This window comes from Lissotriton helveticus, chromosome 12 (genome assembly GCF_964261635.1).
Source record: "Lissotriton helveticus chromosome 12, aLisHel1.1, whole genome shotgun sequence".
Classification (NCBI taxonomy): Eukaryota; Metazoa; Chordata; class Amphibia; order Caudata; family Salamandridae; genus Lissotriton; species Lissotriton helveticus.
This window is the reverse complement of record NC_136073.1, coordinates 20,993,254-21,015,169: the sequence shown is the minus strand read 5'-3', so window position 1 is coordinate 21,015,169 and position 21,916 is coordinate 20,993,254. Positions and strand designations below refer to the sequence as shown.

Sequence of the window (21,916 nt, the reverse complement as noted above, 5' to 3'; positions counted from 1 at the left end):
GCTTGGAAATAAAGAAAGAATGGTTCGGGAGTAAAATGGGAAAAGTCATCATACCCAAGGAAGAAATTCAGGAAACATTTAAATGAGTACTGCTGTGGGTTAACATCAATAATGTGATTCACATGTCCATGAGAGAAACACAAAAGAGTGCCAAGTAGCATCAAACCAAAGAGAGCTGGTGTCTAAAAGCCACTTCTGCCCATTAGTCACAAACTGCCATAAATGTGACTCATAACATACCAATGGCATCTACCATACATGCTTCCCGCGTGTATGCCTCCACTGGGATAGCATTCTGGAAGCAGTGCAGGGATACCACCCCGAGACCCGTCTGCCATATATCCAAGATATGTTGCACTTTTGAACATGCCTGCAAAGAGAAGGCAGCATGGAGATACAGGTTATAAGAGTTAAGGCACACAAGTAAACAACGTGATTGCAGCTCATCTCCTATTTCTTTTGCTAAAGGTGCAGTTTTCTGAATAACAAATAGACGAGGATACAGGAAATTCTCACCAACGATCCTCTCGGCTGTTATACAGCATTAATTTTTGAATGGATGAATTAGAAAAACTGAGAGGCCATTTATTGAAAACTATGAACAATTTTATGCAAATATCAATAGTTTTAACAAGTGTGTTTTTTTCTGATATAATAAATTTATGTAGAAATGCTGATTGCCATTTCTGGAACTTTCTTTGTTCACAGATCAGAGTTAATACAAAATGCGGACAGGGAAATACAGGTGTAGGAGTCTCACCCATGGTCTATATATTATACAGGCTGACCCCTACATTATTTGTTTTGCCTGTGCCTCAAGACAAAATGAAACCAAATGTTTGAAAATGGATCAAATTACATCTTGCATGTACACTTGCTTTCCTTTTTTAGCTGAAACCTTGGGTCATCGTACCAACACCCAGACACCCACCCTGAAACCAGACTTTCAACAATAGATTACTATTATATATAAAGCCCGACCATTGCTCCTCACCCAATATCGAACCTCTTCGCATGAATCTCATATTTAAAGTTGTAGAGAGCTCAATTAACTTACTCAATAAAAAGACTGAGATACATTTGCATACCATTTTGTAACCAATTCCTTCTTCTAACTTTACTAGCTGCAACTGTCCCCCAGATACGTGAACTAGTCCACGTGTCGGTTTGCCAAGCCCATACTACCAGCTACAGATTGCAGCAGTGTTGCCATACCTGTTTCGTGCTGGTCTTGTAGTGTTTAAGTGCCTCATATAGATGGCTGTAGGGGCGCGATCGCTTGCCTTTGCCCACATAAAAGACAGCACTGACAAAGGTACGAAAACATTCGGCCCGACTCAGGTTCAGGCAACGACAAGGCAGGTTCCGGGTCACTCTGCAGGGAAGACAGAGAACAGGAAACAAAAATACACCAAGGGACCGGATTTATAAGCCATGAGGAAAGTTTTAGAATGAACGTGAAGAAAAAAATTATTAAAATCACATCAAATCAGATCCTACCGTGACTCGTAGCATGAAAGAATTGAGCAGGAAGTAAAATAAAATTAAAACCAAACATTTTGGGACAAGAGATGCGACTATATGACCAAAACGAAATGCGTTAAAATACTTAAGCAAAAGTGTAATCAATAAAGTCTTGAAAAGGGTTTTCAGGGTTACAACCTCCAAGGAGCGAAACACATGCCAGTATTTATCCTAGACAGTGATGCTTCTGGATATGAGGTTTTGAAACACTAATAAGAAGAGCAACACAGAATATGCCATCATAAAGATATATTCATGTGTAAATAAAACAAACAGGCAAAAACATTTCAAGTGTGGACATGGCGGTGAGCTGACATCTGAGAACGCCAGACTTCTGCAGATAAGAAAACAATGGAGTACCATGTAGAAACATTTTCAATTGGCTTTGGTCAAACTATGAAGGGGCCTTAGTGACTCCACCTTCATGCAAGTGGCCTTAGGTTGCAATTTTTAAGATCCCAAAAAGAACTGAGAAACAGGGAACTGTCAAAAAGACTTTTTAAAAATTGCTAAATACAATTAGTCGGTAAGAGTCCTTTCTCTAGCAAGAAATGTGATCATGCTGTGCTTTCCTTTCTTTCCCTTCAATCCACTCTTCTTCCATTTCTTTCTCTGCCTGTAAACATCTTGCAAGTTTACCTTTCTTTCTCTGGGCCCATTTCTATATTGTCACTCAGACCACTCTATGCTTTACAAAATATGTCATTTATCAATTTTCTGCAAATACATTTACTCCTTCTTCCCCATCTCAACTGCTCTTTGTAATTTATTCACTATTGTGCCATTCATTTTGTCTTTCAGTTCACGTATACGTCAACACCTCTCCTGCCTCGCCTTCCCTTGTTCAAATCTCCTTCTCAGTTTGCCTCACATTGAGGTTCTTATGATGTCTTCAAATCTCTCCAAACTCTGACTTATGGTATCTTCTCATTTGCATTTCATTAATTTTCTCCTTGCTCTCTGCACAGCTCTAATCTCTCTAGCCTCTTCATGTGGACCTTCAAGATTCTAATAAACTAGCCAAAATGCTCTGGAATTCAAAGGCCTTTACTCAGACATTCATCAGTCAGCAACTCTCCATCAAAATACAGTTCATGTGAAACCTCTCAAGTTCATCTGTAGTAGAGAAGCATCAATTATTTGATTGCAATTTCTCACTGTTGCAACTAAATTCTTCACCTCTTTGGTTAATGTGGATACAACTCCAAGAAACAAAACCTGCAATGGCACCGTCTAATAACAAATGACACCTCATAGGCCTACTGACAGCTCTTTACTTGCGGTCAGAAAATAATCTGGTTTTGTAAACATGTCTTAGCAGCACCTAAGTCAATGGGGACCAAATGGGTTTGAAGAAACGAAAGTGGGGGAGTTTATAGGAAATGGATGAATGCTTTAAAGGTACAAACAAGGAGGGGCGTTTAACAATAATCCACAGAGCAGGTTAGAATGGAAAACACTGGTAGATGTTATACTTTCAACACTTGGGCTATTCTCAGTAGAGCAAGAGACATTTTTCTGCCTATCTCAAGAAAAAGATCTAGCTTGGTCTGTCACTCATTTGAAGGGCTCCAAACACTACTAACATTTTATTTTTAATCTACCAAAAACTCATGAACATTCACCTAAAATATTTCAACAAAGCTTTGTACAAAACAAGAGAATAAAACCTGATACAAAGTGAATCTGCAACTGAAGTGCCAGTCATAGCATAGTCTGACAGACTGCCTAGAATAACTGCGACACCTTTCGGCAATGACTGGTACCTGGGATCCAGGAGCAGGTAATTGAAGCTAGACTTCAGCACGCCCTCACGCCACTTTGCATTCTTATCCGGTTTGTCAAACTGTTTGGAAAGGATCATCTCATCCTCTGTGCAGTCGGGAATATGAAAATTCCGCAGAGCCAAGGTCAGCTCCGGACTGTACTCTGAGTGACGCAAGGTAGCCCAAAAAAATAAAGCAAAGAAAGATGGGGAAAAAATTAAAACAACAGACATGAGCATTGTACCCAGAAAAAATATGTAGTCAATGGCCCAAATGTTACCTGACTGAGCCCCTTTTGTCTGTGGATCCTTCATCAACTTGTCTAGAAGTGCCAAGTAGACGCGTCGGGTCAAGCTGGTGACTGGCCCCGGATTCTCTCCAAATTCCCTCAGCTTTGCCATGATGTCATCATTGGAAAGTCTATAGAGTTCAGGTGAAATTTTGTGGCCATTAACCTTCAGGTTTTTTTTTCTTTTCACATTAGGCTCAGACAGCTGCCTCTTGTAAATCGTCCAGTCATAGATGATGGTATCGTTGGAGCTTGTAGAGTCCTGAGTAGAGTCGTCTGTGCACGGGTAGTGCCGCTCTATCAATGCATGTCCCTCCTCGGGGTCCATGTACAGATACTCAATTGGCTCATTCACATTCGTGCTCACGGGGCGTCCCCCGGGAGACAGGGTGAAACTAGGAAAGTCCTGAACTGGGTACAACGTATCCAAATTCTTACTCACTGCGGACACCGGATGAGAAGGCCGGATAGTGGATAATCTACTAAAACTGTACCTTGGCCTGAGAGGTGATCCTTCCTCCTCTGAAGAAATGTGAGGATACAAGAGCGTGCTGTGACATATGTCCCTGCTTTTATTTGGTCCAATTTCAGCATTGAGACACTTCAAACTGCCCATACCCAGATGAGGAGCAGCTCCAGAGTGGTCTCCATCTTCTGTCATCCAAGTGTTATCCGACATGTTGCTGTCTGGTTCTGCAATCAGTGGAGAAATTAGTGGCCTGGCAGTATGGACAGCAAAGGGCATGCGCTCATCTGTGAACGAGGAAGATTTGTCATCAGTGAAGAAATCGGTGAAGTTACAGTTTCCCTGAGGTTTAATTAATGCGGTTGGAATGGTATCGTCTGGTTCATTACCCCCAACTCCACCAGACGGGAGCAGCACTGTGGCATCAGAGTCATCGGGCTCATTACCCCCAGATCCAACAAAACCCTGTGATCGAAGCAGCGCTGTCGCAGGGGAATCGGCTAGCAAATGATTTCCATTAGAACCAGCGCTCGGAGATCGGAGCAGCAATGTTGGGTTGGAGTCCTCAAGCCGATTCTCCACACTTCGACCAATTCCCTGAGATCGGAGCATCACTGTTTGACTGAGATGATCAAGCCCAGAACACCCCCCTTCTCCTTTGCCCCGCGAGTCAAGGAACAAAGCAGAGCTTCGATTTTCTGACACATCCTCCTTAGTCTCTGGGGCACCAGTTTTACAGCACAATGTACCTAGAGGCACAACATTTTCGTCAATGATTACAGTATCGTCCAAGCTGTGTGCTTCCGGTTCTTTTGTAGATGACTCTGGAAAAGGTCCTAAGAGTCCTGCATCTTGGGAAAGAGGCCTTTCATCCTGGGAACTGGCATCTGTCATTCCACCACATGCACGAGGAGACTTACATCTTCGAAATGGGCTGAAAATCCGTGGACCCCTTTGAGGCATCTCTAAAGACTCATCAAAAAGTGAAGAGCTGCTGTTACGGGATGAGGACGAATTAACACGGCTCTTCGTTCGAGGCGTAATATAACAGGGACTTTTGCTTTGCTGGGACGAAGGCGACTGCGCCATTTTAGTGGCAACCATCATCCTTCTGAGCTCTGAAGACAAGCTAGCATAGTTTGCATTTCCAGGAGAGGCATCCTGCCCTGAAGAATAGTCGCCTTGCAGTGTGTCAACAACTGGATTCCCTTGTTGTTGCTCTCGCTCCAACAGTACACTTTGTTGGAAATTATTGCTTAATGTGCCAGATCTTTCATCTAGAGAAGCGCCATTTTTACAGAGGTACACATCCACTGACAAGGTATCTGGATTCTGACAATGTATCTCCTCCTCAGACGTGGAACTGGCCTCCTGAACATCAACACTGTTGCCACACATTCCCATAACCAGCACCCCATTGGAAATTTGCCCTGGCTGAGCACGTTCTGTCAATGAATGCTCAGAAAGAAGAGATGACTTGTACTTCTTTGTGGAAAGCATCATAGCTTTTAATTGTGCGGACATATCAAAGTCTTTAAGAACAAGGACACCGTCTCGACTGGAGACAACTGAGGTATGGGTATCATGTGTTGCAGGGTAAGCATCCTGTGTGGCAGGGGCAGTATTGTCCTGGGAAGCAGGGGCAGTATTCTCCTGTAAAGCAGGAGAAGTAGTCTCCTGTGAAACAGGGGTAACTGTAGGGTTTCCTTTCCTTCCACTCACTGCAGAAGCAGAATCTGCTACAGAGAAATTTCTCTCTGTAGTTTGGGGCTCACTCCCACTTTCAGACTCTCCAGGTGCTGTACATACAGTTTGTATTTCCTGTCGATTCCCATCACAACAAGAAAAACCTTCTGTATATTCTCCTTCGACAGCAATACAGATCTCAGATTCTTTCTCAAACATATATGTGAGTGGGGAGGTGTCAGACATCACATGCACATCCTGTGGAGTGAAGTCATGCCCTGGGTGGGAATGCCACTTGGGAGTATTAAAATCCACTTTACAAAGAACAGGGTCTTTCTCATGGACATTGCTCTTACTTCCTGAGAGTGAAGAGGCGCCCTGTTGAGTCTCCGAAGCAAGATCGGCTTCGCTTTCTTCAAAGTGTTGACTGTGGCTGCTGTCGTAGCTAGAAGCATCGCCTGTGCTGACATAACATTCGCTGTGGCAGCTGTCGTAATGATCACTCTTTGAGCTAACGCTCTGATCATGTAAATCCGAATGCAAGCATCTGTCATCATCTGTGGTGAGCCTTGGATCTAGCATGGTTTTCTCTAAATCACAAGCTTCAGAGTTTTCACGTGAGTATACATAGATGTGATATGGTGACGTGACATCCAGACCTTGGCTTTTATTAAACTCTGGTGTCAAGAAAGAGCCTCGAAAGCAGGTTTTCAACACTGTGTCTGTGTCAATGGCAGAGTGGCTGCCTTCAGAGGTGGAACTCAAAGTGCAGACTCCAGATATTTCCCAGGGTGTGTGGGGCTCCCCACCGGCTGAGGAATCGGTGGTGTTATGATGTGCCTCAGCGTAGCCACTGCATTCAGAGAAGGGTCCAGTGAACACTGTTGGTGAGGTACTAATGTTCTGAGAGGCATTTGTCAAGTCACGTTTTACTGAACTGTCAATGATACTTGAGGCGATTTGTTGTGTTGAGACACTGACTGACTGATCGTCTCTGGCAGGAATGTGTCTAGAATTCAATGTGCGCACAGTGTTTACAACACTAAGGTGGGCAACTAGAGGATGAGCACCAAAAAGCTGTTCAGATGGATATGAGGCTGGTTTATCGGAGTTCACTGGTAAACTAGGCTCTGTCCCCAGGGGAGGCACCTGGAGTCCAGACGATACTGAAACATCAGAGTGACACAAACTTTCTGGCAGGCTTTCCACAAAACTTGGCTGTTGGCTATGACTAGCGATGACCGTGTCGCTGAGGTGGCTATTCAGGTTTGGTCGGCTGGGAAGGGTGCACTGAAGGGACATTCGGGTGCTATTCAGGGGGCCAACATCTGAGTATCTTATAGCATGCGTTTCTGAGAGTTCCGTGGTGTTATTACTGTCTTCTTCCTCCAGATATCCATCTGTAAAGAACACAAGCATCCAGTTACTAATAGCCTCAAAGACTCACTATACTTCCCAGGGTGCAAGCAAGCAACTTCAATCTCCCCAAACAGTTCTACGACTAGGATAGCAAACTACACAGAAAGTTAAAGAATGTGTGAACTCTGTAGACACTCGCAAAGTGTAAATCGCCCAAATCAGATCCGTAAAGCACAGGCCTGTGATTTTCACTTTTATACAATGCTGATCTTTAGCATTAAATATTATCTTTAAAGAGACCTTGCTATCAAAACAAGATGGTGTATGCTTCAAATAAGGAAAGATTAAAAAAAAGACCACTCCTGAGGAAAAATTTGAAAGACAACAAATTTTGCTTTGAATACAAATTCTTAGTAAACGTAAAAAAACAAAAAAAAATACTCATGGTCTTTTTTTCCTAATAGGGAGAAAAAAGCCTTGACCCTCTATATTTTATAGCAACATTGTTTTGGGGGCATTTCGAAATCAAGGAAGACTTCCTGGTTGAAAACAAAGCTCTGTGCCTGGCTCCACAAAATAACTGTCCCCCTTCCTCATTCTGTCATCAGTGGAAAAAGGAAACTTCCCGCTTTAGCGGAGGCATTTAGTGTAACAATCCTTAGCTACACCTAATGTCTTTTCCAAAGAATCTTTACACCGCACAGTATCTAAGGCATGACAGGGACTTCTCCATTTTATGCGGGATCTAAGTCTGGAAAGATGCCTCTCTCCCAGAGGACTCAAAAAGAATGATGGAGTGTAAAAGGTCTGGTGTTGGCTTCTCACCTATTGGTTTTGCCAGTGTGTATTTTGTTTGAAGAGGTTTAGTGAGGTACAAGTAAGACCACTCAAATACGGCTGGCTATGTATGCATTTTCATGTGTTCAGATGAACAAGCTGCCATCTCATAATAGTTTCTGTTATACTTTGGCAAAAAACATTCTAAGATGGCTGTCCGTGCACACATGCACTAACATCATAAGTTTTTTGTTATCAAGTATACCAAAAACAATTACAAGATGGTCGCTCTTGCACGCGCATGCATGGGGAGCTATGTGAATGTTTGTGTTTTATACTTCATTACAAATCAATCACAAATAGCTACTTGGGAATGGTAAGGCATGCGCATGGAGGGCCAGCCATCTTTGAACCATTCTGAAATGGAACTGCACAACTGTACAAGAAATTAAACAAGACACCGGCCCACCAGCCCAGGCACTAAAATATATATATTTTTTAATATATTCTGCCTCTTGCAGTGGTCATAACCAAAGGATGAAATGGGGTGAACTATTTCCAAAAGATGGGATGGCTTAATGCAATCAAAGTAAATGACACGTGAATACATCAATGTATGAAGAGCACTGAAAAGTTTGTGTGCTTTTATTTTTTCAAGAATTTGGATAAAACAAGAAAAGGTCTTGGCTAAAAAATTAGACCTAGAAAGGAATGATTTGAGTCAAGCGCTGATTAGAGTCCTCGCACTCCCACTTTTGGTGGCCATAAAAATAAAAGAAATCACAGGGAAATTTACTGCGCTCTAACGAAGCTACTAAATTGGGCATGTGTAGATGTCTACATCAGGGAAATCAGAGTACATGTTTCCACTGTTTTCTTGTTCTTCCCATATTACTGAAACCATTTGAAAAGTATATAAGAGAATTCATCACAGAGGGTTTAACTTAGACGTTATAAAACGGATTCCATTTATGAAGAGGCTTGTCTAGCCAATAACACTTGGAGGATAGATACATTTGAACCTCACTGGTATACATGTCAGTAAGGCACAGAAGGCTTTGGAACTTACCATCACACATGCCATTAAGGTTAGGGGGGCTGCTGCAATGATCGTAATGCTGGAGGATGAGGGCACATCTTCGATTTCCCTGCTCAATGGCCAGGTCAATAGCGCAGTTTCCATCCTTTAGGTAAAAAGGCAAGACAAACTTTAGTCCCAAACCAATGGTTTTTCACGGTAAAAAAAATACATAGTGTCCTTTCAGTTAGCGTGTTGGAGTCAAGCACTGGTAAAATCTCTCAGCGGGTTATGTGCTTAATAGGTAGACATTTTTAAAATGACGGGATACATGTTAAAATACCCACAGGACCAACCCAAATTTCCACCTTTAAAGTTGGGTCCAGCATCAATTGTGAAGGTGCGGAGGGTTGTGGTGAGGCCACAGAAATGGTCAACAGTAATCGTGATCTGCGCTCAAGGATGGCAAGCTCGCAGTAACACTATAAAATGTGTGAGGTGGCGGAATGAAATATGGCATGTGCATGTCAACCTACAGCACATCACCCACATCTCATTAATTTGGTCTCAATAATACCCATGTGTTCAATACGTCACCAACTGCAATGTGTAGAAAGGCGGGGTTGGGGGACGCATGGGAGTTGGCAGGTGTTGCCAATGAGGGTGGAGAACCCTCAAAGTTAGAGCAACAGTTACTACTGTGAGTAATTCATCATTAATTCAGTGTATTGGTATTTTATATTCTCAATATCTAGAAACAGATCAACAAGTGCAGAATCCTGGAAGTCTTTGCAGTGGCGTAACGAAACTTGAGGGGGTCCCCCTGCAAAGCACATGGAGGCCCCCCCCCCCCGCGGCGCGGCCCACCATGCCTCCCCGGCGGCGCGGCCCACCATGTTCCACTTTGCCCTGCATATGCAGTGACAGAGATCTGCTGTCCCTTACAGGCATTCATCCCTGCATTTGCCGCCAGTCACAAGGGTCACTACTGCAACCTGCTTAATTAATCTTCATGACATGATGCAGGTCATTTTGAGACCCCCTATGACCGTACAACCTGCCTGGATGCGACTTATTAGTACATAGGTCACATTGCAAATTGCACGCTTGTTTGCAAACTAATCGGTGTGAAAATTGCACTTCTTCGTTTGAAAATAGTTGCTTCCACATCAAGTCCTAGAAAAGTGTTTCTCAAGCTGTGGGTTATGACCCACTAGTGGGTTGCAGACCGATTTTTTGTGGGTCATAAAAGTCCAAGCAATAAATAAAGAACCCTTTAAATTCTGAATTCACCTGGTCACATTTGCTGCGCTTCAAAGATAGAGGTCAAATGTCAGGCCTGGTCTTCTAACAAACTGTTGTTTATATTTTTTTAACATTTCAATCTGAATTTATAAAGCGCATAACACCAATAAGCATCAACGCACTGTCACAGAAAAAGGCACCAGAGGGAAAGGGGATCAGCAGTATAGTTGCAGGAATAACATGGGGATTGGTGTTTACAAACTCCTCTCACTTTGTAGTAAGAGAAAGAAAAGTTAAGTGATTTATGTGACAGTTTTCAGGAGTACGAGTGTGAAACGAAAGGCTATAGGCAGGATGTAATTTTGTGCAACACACAGCAAAATGTAAATTGCATGTAACAGGGCTTTAAGTGGGATGAAAAAACTGGGGGGGGGGGGGGGGGGGTGCCTCGAAGGTGCGTGGCTAATGTATTTAATGGCGTGGCTTAAAAACACCCAAGCTAAAAACCTGTGCTTAGCATAGTGTGCCGCCCGACTGGTATTTTGCTGTTTCTATCATTGCATCCGGATATATAATACAATACAAGAAGTAACATTTCACATACAGACCAGGACTATTGGCTTTGCAAATGGTTGTTAGTTGCATAATATAAAAGTAGCATCAACTATGGGTTTGCCGTATACAGAATCGAAAACGCTTCCATTTTGAAATGATTAGACTGTGAAAGAACTAAAGGAGTCTCTTTGAAGGGTGGTGCCGCTGCCCGCTGCACAGATAATATTTTTTTCACCATGAGAGTGGACAAAAATAAAGAGCCCATTAGGGACAGTCTCAGCATCAGCTTTTTAGAACTACCGCCGGAGCTGAGCACAGGCAGGACTCGGCGACGGCCCACTTAAAGCCCTGGCTATCTCCGAGTTCGCACTAAAGGCAGCTTAAGCTGAAATGATCCTTCCTCGCCTCATCTCCTTGGGTGTTAGTACGCGCTGCGCAGCTCTGCTGCCATGCATGATGTGCTTGCTATGTACTGTGAATGAGCAGCGGCCTCTGCCTTGCATCTAGGACAGGGGCACTGGATTTAAGCGGCAGTGGAGCTCCCAATTATTCGGCATGGATGACTAAATTGTGTTGCGAGAAAAGCCAAATTATGCGGCATGATACGGCAGATATTTTGGTAGTATTGCATCATTGTTTTGTAATTTGTAAACATAGTTATACTGTCTGCACCAAGATTTCACTCAATTTCTAACATTTTAACAACCAAATGCAGAAATAAATGAAAGAAGACCAGTTAAGCTTTGTGAATGGCCTTCCTCTGCGCACGAATACGTCGCCAAAGTGCTGTTCATGTAATTAATACAGATAGATTAGAAGACTGAAGATTCTTTCTTTTAACGTTTATATCATGGAATTCAATTCATCCTCAGTTCCAGACCACGTAGCCCGTGGTATGTACCGTAGCCTGCCCAGTGCCCACAACATTCAGTAAACACCAATTGCATTTTGCCTGGGGTTTCTTTCCTATGGACTCTCCCATACTGCATACACGCACGCACCCTAGTTTTCGGAGCCTCGGGGAAAACGGTTCCGTCCAGTCCCTGCCTACAATACATTTGGCTAAAACATGTTTTCCAGTCAAGTTACAGTACAAACATCTTATATTGCCTGCCCTCTTCATATCAAAAGTATTAATCATGTTCTTGACTTGTACAGTCAGTGCAATTCGGAGGTGATGGCAAGAGGACCCCTGGAGCCTGGAGGCTGCGGCAGCAGCAGCCCCGGTGACGGACTTACTTCGGAGTTCGCCGGTTCGGAGACTGGAGGGTAGTCAGTCACATCACACACACACACTCGAGTGAGTCCTGAGGCTGAGCGTGGGCGGGCGGGCCTGGCTTTCCGCTTTTTGTCTTCGAAGTTCGACTTCGTTGTTCAGTTCTCTCGGTCTTCACTTTCACTTATTCACATCACACTATGGCTATGCGACGTGCGTGCGCGCCCCCTGCCCCTGTCCACACCTCAGTCACACCTGACCGTAGTGCTTATTGGGCCGCCCGACAGTGTTGGACCCCTGGGCCCGGGGCCGGATGCCTGGCATTGGGTCACCAGACACCAGCAGCCCGCCCCCCACACGGCACGCGCATACGCGGCGGCCGAACCAGGAATGGAAAGTGAAACTGAAGGAAAGTCTACTCTGTCCCTGTCCGCCATTTCATAGATTCGAGACCAGGCAGTGGAGTGGCGGGTCAACGGTCAAGACTGTGGACAAGTAATAAATGCAGTGCATTGGTGCATTGCCACACTCACTCACTCAGACACTCACACCCCGGGCCGCCCCCCCCACCCACCGGACTTCAGTTGTTGCTCTCTCGGGGCCCCGCACACGGTGCACAATGCACAGCACCATTTCAGACTCGGGGCGGCCCGCCCGACGGCTGGGGCCCCGCATTTGAAGACTCTGCTGCTCCAGTCCCCAGTCCCACTGCACTGTCCCACACTGTCCCGGCCGGGGCCCCCGCCCCGGCATCATTTTCAAACACTCGCAGGGGCCCGCCGGGGGCCGCGGCGCCGCCCCCGCCCCCCCCCCCATTTCAAAAGTCGCACTTCTGTGTCGCAGGGGCCCACCGGCCGGCCCGGGGCCCGCGCTGCGCAACATTTTAGCATTTTAGAGCCACACACACTTAGTGTATATTCTATGACGTGAGTGAGGAGGGGGGCCCGGCCGGGGCCCCCAGGAGCGCGGGGCCCCCCCGCACTGCGGGGGTCTGTGTTACGCCACTGAGTCTTTGTGGCAGTAAAGGACAGACGTCACTTGATAAACAGTTAACTAATCAAGAACTAGATGGAACTCGTAACATGGTTGCCAAAACGATGCTCAACCTGACACACAACATCAGGTTATTTTCCCCTTCACTGGCTCCATTTAGCCAGAGGGATCACCAAGGGACGGGATTACTTGTTCGGCAACAACAACATCACACATTGTTACACAAAAACGCTGAGCTCAAACATGAGCCATTATTGACTGCACCTCCATCCCAAAGGATCCCTTCATGGAACACAATGACTCCTTGAATAGTTAGTAATGACAATCACCTCGAATTCTGGAAGGCATTAAAAACAATGTGTCATTGTAAACACCAGATGCGGACGATGATGTATAAGCCAACAAAGTTTAATGTTTTGACCTTGGGAATAACAAATACTTGGGAATAACAAATGTTAACAATATTACCAGCCCTGAAAGGATTTTACAAATATAAAACTACAAAAAATTGCATTACTAATGCATAGCACAAAATCCTGTTAAATACAAATTTTACACATTTTAAATACATTTTTTTTTTAAAAACACCACTTCTTTGCTCAACATAAACCATGCAGACCATAAGAGAGGCAAATAATATGTCGTCTGACCTAATGATGCCCCCAGGCAGTTATATGCCTAAGCACTCGTGCGATTGGCCATTATTCTTCTATCCATATACTTGCTCATTCATCCATTCGGCCACTGTCAAATGATTCCAGTGCAGTTCGGGTGACATAGTATATTACAAGTGACTAAAGATGAATTTCCTATTACTGTTGCATTCTAAAGCTAGAATGCCCCACAAATATATATTATTTTTAAAATACCGATTGCAGTACATTATAATAAGTTCATAGATTTTGAATAAGGTATGTGAAACGTGTGGCTAAAGCAGGGCGAACGAAACCAGTCAGCAAGAATTTAAGCTTAAAATGTAAAAATGACAGGGTGTCATTGAAATAAGTGGGTGCAATGACAGAGGTATAGAAATCTATATACGGTCTGCGGTTTAGTTCGTTTTTTTTTTTTTTAAAGGATAAGGCTATCCATGGCAATGATCTGAACCGCTGAATGACCAATTGAAACTACTAGTTTGATCGTGAACCTAGTGATACAAGAAATTGCTCTGCATGTTTTATACATTTAAAACATTATTGCCCTTTCTTGTTCTCCTTAATAGGAGTGTATTTTGAAAAATATATTCTTTCCCACGTGTTCCAGTGGAATGGAGACAGTATATAAGCTAGTGCTCCAGTACAGTTTTCTAAAGGATTACAAACTCTTTTTAATGGCATAGATGGACAAATTGCAACTATGCCATAATCAGCCTAAATTGCATGAGAAGCCATACACTATGGAACTATGGTACCGCATGGAGATTTTTTTAAATATGCTGACGTATCTCACAGAGAGTCGTACAGTTATACCTCCAAATCTATGCAAAAAGCAATGGTTGATGGTCTGCGGCAGTTTTGGGCCGCGCCCACTCTCATACTCTCCACACCACTTCATACAAATGTGCTGGCAATTATCCTGCACCATGTATGGAGCATTTCTTCGTAATCCAATGCACCTCAACTCACATCTACCACACAGGCCTTATCCCATACAACACCCTTCGAACCATACACCTGGCGAAAGGGCCACCAGGAACTAATAACAAGCATGACGAAGCCAATAAGTCTCAGTAATATGAGAGCTATTGGCTTTGTCAATGTTAATGTATTTTAGCCCTCTCTCTATCGGGAGTATCCCTTTGTAGCTGAAACTGAATAACGGGCCAAAGCACTGCGGCATCAAAGGGTCTATATATAAGAAAAGAAAGGGAGACAGAGGATGAGAGGGAAAACTGAAGGAAGTGCGAGAGGAGAGGGGTCAAAAAGAGCGATGGGATGAGAAGAGAGAAGGAACCAGGCAAGTGTTATAGTGGAGGGTAGGAGGGAGAGTAGGGGTTCACAGGATTTTAGAGTGCAGGCAGGACATGCCTTTGTGAGTCTTGTGCAAAGGCACATGGAAAGCCATTGGGTTGGAAGTTAAAGAGAGGACTCTCGAGAGTGAGGGGTGTTGAGATTCTCTTGTTTCGAAAGTGGGTTTAAAAGACTAGGTCTATCAAGAGCATGTAGGTGCAAGGTTGTAGCACAAGTAATGAGTTGAGGAAGTACTGGAACGAGGGCACTTAGTTATTTCAAACCATTGCTTCAAATGGAAAAAAAGCAGGTATCCTGGCATAGAATAATTCCTTGCTTTTGAAAAGTGGCATCACTCTCCAAATAAAAGTATTGCAACTCTGTCTAGAAGTGATGGTACTCTGGGTTTTGAAAATAAAGAAGTGCAGGTTCGCAGTACACGACAATACTTTTACTTTTAAATCCCTGGATGAAACCAATGGCGCTGGCAATGTATTGGGTAGACAAAAAAAAGGAGAATAAGTCAAGAATTGGTAGTAATGCATATTTATTTTTAAAAAACGAGGGAGCACTAAAAGAGAAAAACAAAGGGATAACAATCACCATAGACCAAAAGGTTACAGAGTACACACTACTATACTATACGCTTGGTAACCACATTTTGCGTGGCATGGCCATATTTCCATATATTCCATGCAGCCACAAATACCAACAACCACACTACTGGAATGTCAACAAGAGTCCCGAACTACAAACTTACCATGTATCCCTCGGCCACTGGTCTTAAATATCTACTACCTTCTGTTTTGCTTACAAGTTTTAAAAACTGAAGGCAGAGGGAGCCAATCGAAAACGTTTATACCGACTGACAAGCTGAAGGGTTGCACTTGCAGAGATAAGGTTGGCTCAACTACCGGATGACGCCTCGAATTGGATAGAAAGTAATATCCTGCCCCGCAAAATATGAAGCCAATCGCCCCAGAAGTAACAACAATACCTGCTGCAGAAGTGGCCGCCTCATTCATTGGACGAATCTTCTTCCAAGGTTTGCACACTGAAAGGCTTTAGTGTACACTTCTGATTAAAAATCAAAGCAATTACTGAAGCATCGGAAGGTCTTTAACCAAGGCCCATGCTACTTGTTAAACCGACATAAAAATTCCTACCATTTGTGAACAGGCTAATAAGCAACCAGGGTATTTATCTTGGCTGTTGCCCACTGAATAGGGAATGTCTGGAAGCAGTGGCAAATGTGAACGTTAGTCATAAAAATTACTTGTTCAGTACACATCTCAAGCAAGGAATCAGTCTGTCAATTCAAGAGAGTTAAGAGGAGCCCTCGGAAAACAGCGTCTAATAGTTGACCTTGGTCCTTGACTACACAGCAAATGTGACGAGATACGAACAAGATTTATCGGCCTGTTTACAGCAACGGAGCTCAGAGCGAGTGAAAACATGAACGTTCGTGTGAAGTGCTCTTTAACAAAGAAAAAAGTTGTTGGCAAAACAGTTCCTAAAATGGGAACAATGGATGGATAGTACCAATTGGTCAATGCTCTCTGAGAGGGCTAAACAAAGAAAGAGGCATGACTCGTGCATGCCATGGACAAGGGGGGAGAAACAATATGCAAGCGATGATGGAGCCAGAAAACGGAGAGCCTATGGGAGGGCTGAAGCCTACATATTGAATACAACAGTATCTTTGAGAGAGCACATGAGCCGTCTAGCCGAGACCTAAAAAGAGACTCCTAGGCTGATCTTGGCTTCCACAGCGGAACAGAAATGAATTCAACTGGGTTCTTATAGTACCTTAATTGCATTAAATGTTTTACGACTGCTTCAGCACTGCAGGTGTCGAATAAAGACTACAATAGGAACATGTGCTTCTAAACTGCATTGTCACTTGCACCTTTTTTTGCTGCAGGCCCTTCCTCTTACTTAACTTTTAAGTAAAAACTGGTCCCTCTGCCTCACACCTCATGTTCACAGTGTGCAGGGTCTGATGGGCAGCATCCCAAGACTTCCCGGTCAATTTCCGTGTGTCACTACCTCCTTAATAATCGTTCTTGACACCTTTATGTGCGAGGAGTAAAAAGTCAAGATATTCGGCATTGTGCACCAGCTGGGTGATGAAGACACCCTAAAAGAGACAGGGTGACATAAAAAGAGACAGCTGGCCAGCAAAGTTATTAGAATTCCCTACTCTGTTTGGGCTTAATGCAGCTCAGACAGAAACAGCAAGTGAAGTAATGCAGCTCACCAACAGGAGAATAAAGCACCACATACAATTTTTACTTACCTTGGCTTCTTTCTCTTTTTCTTGTTCCCCATTTCTCTTCATATTACTGCCTCTACTCACGGACATGAGAATATCTAAAGCAACAACACTTTGTCTCCACGCGGGGAACGTCGGTTCATGAAGTCTGGTTAAAAGCTGCCTAACATTCAAACAAGCTCTTAGTAAACTGCAACTCTCATGAGAAAATGCATTGAAACTACATGTGTATGGCACGTTATAACTCAGGACTGAAGCAGCAATATCATGCAGTCATTAGAGACAAAGGACAACACTGGGAGGGAGGATCAGTCAATAGCCGGGATAGTATGCATTTGAGGGCTCCATCTTCTTATCAGGAATGGTGAACATTGATCACAAAAAGTAAATACGAAAGCTCATTAACAGCTTTGGTGCTAGCAGTTGAATTGCTATAAAAAAGAAGTTGTAGACAATTATAAAAATAAAACAAACATTTTAAATGTCTCAACATTAATTACCTAATAGTTGCTATTCTTGATTTATCTCAGTTTGTGTACTTTACAAAGGGGTGCTGTAGGCAAGCTTGTCCTGAGAGCCCAGATGTCTCGGAACCTATGGCTGTGGAAGTGACGTCAGTGGTTACCAAATGTCGCTTGGAGAGAAGACCAGAAATGCAGAGCTTGGGTATGTTCAAGGGTACAGTGGGGGAGTGTTGGACTTCTCTGGGGAAAAGTATTGCTGATGTGGAGGTCAGGGATTCAGCTCACTTTGCTTTATGTGGTGTGCGTGGTCTGCAAGCTTTCACTCTGAGCGTGTGAAAACATTAGCGCTCGTGTGAAGCGCTCTTTATCAAAAAAAAAAAAAAAAAGAGAAGTGCCTCCTAAAATAGTTCCTAAAATGGGAACATTGAATGGATAGTAGTAATTGGCCCATGCTCTTGAGGAAGGCAAAACACAGGAAGAGGCATGACGCGTGCATGCCATGGAGAAATGGGCAGAAAGAATATGAGTGCGACTATGGTGCCAGCAAATGGGAAGACTATAGGCGGGCTGAAGTCCACATACTTAATACAACATACTCTTCAAGGCAGCGCAAGCACTTTCTAGCTGCGACCTAAAAATGGAGGTCCTTCACTGCCTTCTCAGGAGTGAAGAGCAACACAAATGTTTTGATACAATACATTCCAGAACAATGTTTGGCTACCCCTGCAGAGTTCTGGTAAGGAAGCTTTTGTGGAATGCTCCATATGTTTCCTTGGTCTCTAAGTGACATCACTGAGCACTGCGGGTTTTGGTCCAATGAGAAAGGCCTGCCTGCTGAGGGAGGGACAAACCCGTCTGGCCCTGAAGAAGAAGCGTCTGTCCAGAAAAAGAAGATCAGCCTGGCCTGAAAAGCACCAAGAGAAGAAGACTATTTGAGCATGTGAAGCCATGATTGACCAATGCTGCAAAGGGTCTCCATGTCTTCGCAGTTCCAATCAAGTACAGCAAAAGTCTACAAACATGCACACATCATTCGGAGGAGGGCTGCATTTACATTACCACACAACACGGAGAGCTTGAGTAAACAGTGTGACGCCGCATTTGACTTGCGGCGCTACGTAAGCTGCTCCTGAGCCTTTTCATTGGTTCTACCATAATTTTTCTAAGGGACAGATCAAACTTGGGTCACCCATAGAAGTGAGAGCACAAAAGGGAGTTTTGGTATGGGGGATGTAACAGTCACGAGAGTTATGATCAGGTGTACCACCCTGTATGCTGGTCTTAATTGCTTAGTATTGAGTACTGCTGTACCCCCAACCCACCCTACTTCCAGGAGAAGCCTGTGACTGCTTGCCGTCTCTACCTTGATATTTAAGTGCTGAAGAGGTTGTATTTGGAGAAGTTTTAAGAGCCATAGTAGGATGAACCCCAAGGTTGGAGCCCAGTAGCTCATTTACCCTGTGGCCCACCAAACGTGGTCTGACAAGAATGAATATTTGGTGAAAGGTTAGTTCTATGAAATGATTCTCAATTGCTTTTTGTCACAACTACCCATCAGCTCCAAATTTCTGGTCCTCCACCTGGACATCATCCCAAGCTTTAAAATCCACAATGCAAACAAGACAACCAATAATTGTCTTCCAGCTACTGTCACATCCTGAAGTTGGTTTTCTGACCTGTTGTCCAACACATTTCGAAGGAAGCAATGAGCTGCTGTAAAAGCGAGCAACCTGCCCTTACACCACTCTTTCTAAATACCACCGGCCACAGTGCTGCCAGTCATGAAGAAAGTACTTACTGGCTCTACACTGCAAAACTGGAGAGCATGAAGCGCAGGAAAAAGACAAGATGACGCATTCACCTGCTATGCACTGAGGATCTGGCATACAATCGCAATACAACTCCAGTAAGTTCTATTCACCTTCATTTGCAGAAAGAACAATCATTTCCTTCAAGATTCCACAATCATAGGATGAGTAGCTGGCCAAGCACTAAATTGTGAGCAGTTATTATTAAGTGTATAGAAAATAAGCTGTTTGGATGGGAATATCCTTACTAGGAACACAAGTACAATAAAGACCACATATGGATACTCAATGAGGACACTGGTAAACCATGGCTGTAGACAACTGTGGAGGACAAGAACTTATACACACCTGATCTCCAAGCGTGGGGTCGCCTCCTTTCTTCAGCAAAAATTTCAGGCACTTGGAACAGCCCCAAGATGCTGCTACATGTAAAGGTGTCAGTCCATCAACGGATCTGGAAAACAAAACTATATAGATGAGATTTCACCCGAGACGTTTTTAGGTAGCCTGCTATGCTGGCTAAAGTTTCCATATTTGTTTTGTGGTGTCTACATTCAAACTGCTCTAACAAAATGATATGTGCTCCTATCTTTTCATACTGTTTCAGCCAATTATGTCTCAGACGTTCAGCCTGCCTGGTAAACACAAACGCTTCTCTGAGGCATGTACAGGCTTCAAGTACACTCGAAGTGAGTGACTTGTAAGATGGGGTGGCTCAAGAGAAGACCAGCAACCTACCTCTGAAGTAAATCAGAAACCCTAAATCAACTCCGATTAGAGTTTCATAAACGTTCTGACAGCTTGACATCTTCTGAAGCCCTACAATGGAAACCAACCCATTGTTTTGTAAACAAGCAGTACTGTGAAAGGATGTGCTGGGCCGGAAAAGGTATGAGGGACTCTAAATCACACCTGAAAGGATCATACTCTAGTTGGTCCATTTGTCAGAAAAACAACACTGCAATTTATTCCGACAGCCGTGCACCTAAATTACCTTCCTGAAAACCTGCATTGCAAAAGAACCCTTGTGGGCAAAATTATTCTATTATAGGTATGTTTTATAGCAGTAGCATGTTTCCTTTCAGCCACTTCATGGTACTTTGTCCACGAAGTTGGGAGTGACCTGTGTAGAGGTTCAGAGACAAACTTGTGTTGCTGGCATGACACTTTGAAGGGCTGATGTGATCCCTCTTAAAGGTAAGGTGGGTGGATAAATGGAAAAGAAACAAAACCCAGTTACAAGTTTGAGGCAGATGGGAAAGTGTATCGCATATACGCTTTCCCCCCACTCTTGCTACAATACCATAATGTTGATTGTTGACAGCCCCAATTCATTTTTGGCTTATCTGGAAAATCACACTACCAAATTATATGGAATATCCTTCACTGTGCCACCCAGCAGGAAGTGGGCCTTTCAGCCTTGTATTGGTTTAACGCCAATTATGAAGCGGTACAACTGAGCAAAGTACCTTGTGTTTGGGTTTCCGCCGTACTGCAGGACCAGGTTCAAGCAGCGCAGTGCACTCTCTCGCTCCTTTCCCGAGGCCAGGTGGACAGGAGCAATTCCCTCAGGTAAAAGAAGGTTGGGATCAGCTCCCCCTTTTAACAGTGCCTCCACATCTCTGCAAATAGAAACATTTCTAGATGAGCAAACGTTTATCAACAATCAGTGACAGGTTGTCAGGTATTGCTAAGATTTGACAAATACACATCAATAAACCATTGCACATTTTTGGAGGTCTATTTCACTATGTGCAGGTTTCGTTAATCGGCCCACTCCATCAAAAAGTATGCTATGAATTTAATCACATTCCCGGTATCCATACTGGGATTACTCACAAAACCAAGTGAAGCTTGACCCTAACCATCTAACAAGACCTTAGTGTTGTTTGTTAGACCCTCGCAGACCCCACATGTGTCATGCTTCATCATCTGGTTGCATCCTAGTACCTAAACACCAGGATGGGCTTGAACATATTCCAGGTGGAACTTGGGATATTATACTGTGGGGTCTTTAAGATACAAAATCCCACGGAACACTTAGCTGTCCTTTTATTAATGGTGTTCCTGGTATGATTAAAATTATATAATGGGGGCGTTTACAGAGATAATGATCCTAAACCCTGTGTATGTTAACATGTTTTAGGCCTAAAATGTGATGGCCATAGAGCACAGGGTTTTCGTCAGGACTAGTTTACTTTTGCCCTGGAACACTGTCAGTGAAAAGTTGCCAGAAAACCTAACTTAACTTAGTCAGGACAACAAATAAACATGCAACATATATATGGTATGTAGCAGGACACGGTTGACCTTGTTCAAGTGGGGTCCCCCTCCTGGGTCCCTGCAATGTTAAGCCAAGAGGCTACATGGGAGGAGTGTGGGAAATGTCCCTGCAGTCACACATTCGACAAGCGTATTGTGTCACTATTCACACCTACTACGCCCAACAGTTCTGTTAGCTCAAAGGGCCAGTTTACTTTCAATGTGGACCTTAACAACTCCTATCTATTTTTTTTAACAGCTAAT

The 21,916-nt window shown here is 43.7% G+C and overlaps 1 protein-coding gene across 3 annotated transcripts in view; it reads right to left on the bottom strand.

The window, feature by feature from the left end:
- ANKLE1 (ankyrin repeat and LEM domain containing 1) overlaps nt 1–21,916 on the bottom strand; it is a 29,720-nt gene that overhangs the window by 4,369 nt on the left and 3,435 nt on the right. For 2 of the 3 annotated variants that reach the window (XM_078669138.1, XM_078669139.1), the window contains exons 2-8: nt 20,860–21,012; nt 19,739–19,844; nt 8,937–9,051; nt 3,571–7,131; nt 3,291–3,453; nt 1,216–1,375; nt 241–370 (exon numbers count right to left, since the gene is read on the bottom strand). In XM_078669138.1, the coding sequence (XP_078525264.1) occupies nt 241–370; nt 1,216–1,375; nt 3,291–3,453; nt 3,571–7,131; nt 8,937–9,051; nt 19,739–19,844; nt 20,860–21,012 (4,388 nt within the window). Of the gene's footprint in view, nt 1–240; nt 371–1,215; nt 1,376–3,290; nt 3,454–3,570; nt 7,132–8,936; nt 9,052–16,752; nt 16,984–17,142; nt 17,267–19,738; nt 19,845–20,859; nt 21,013–21,916 lie in introns of those variants that run through there. The other variant, XM_078669140.1, reaches the window with a different exon arrangement.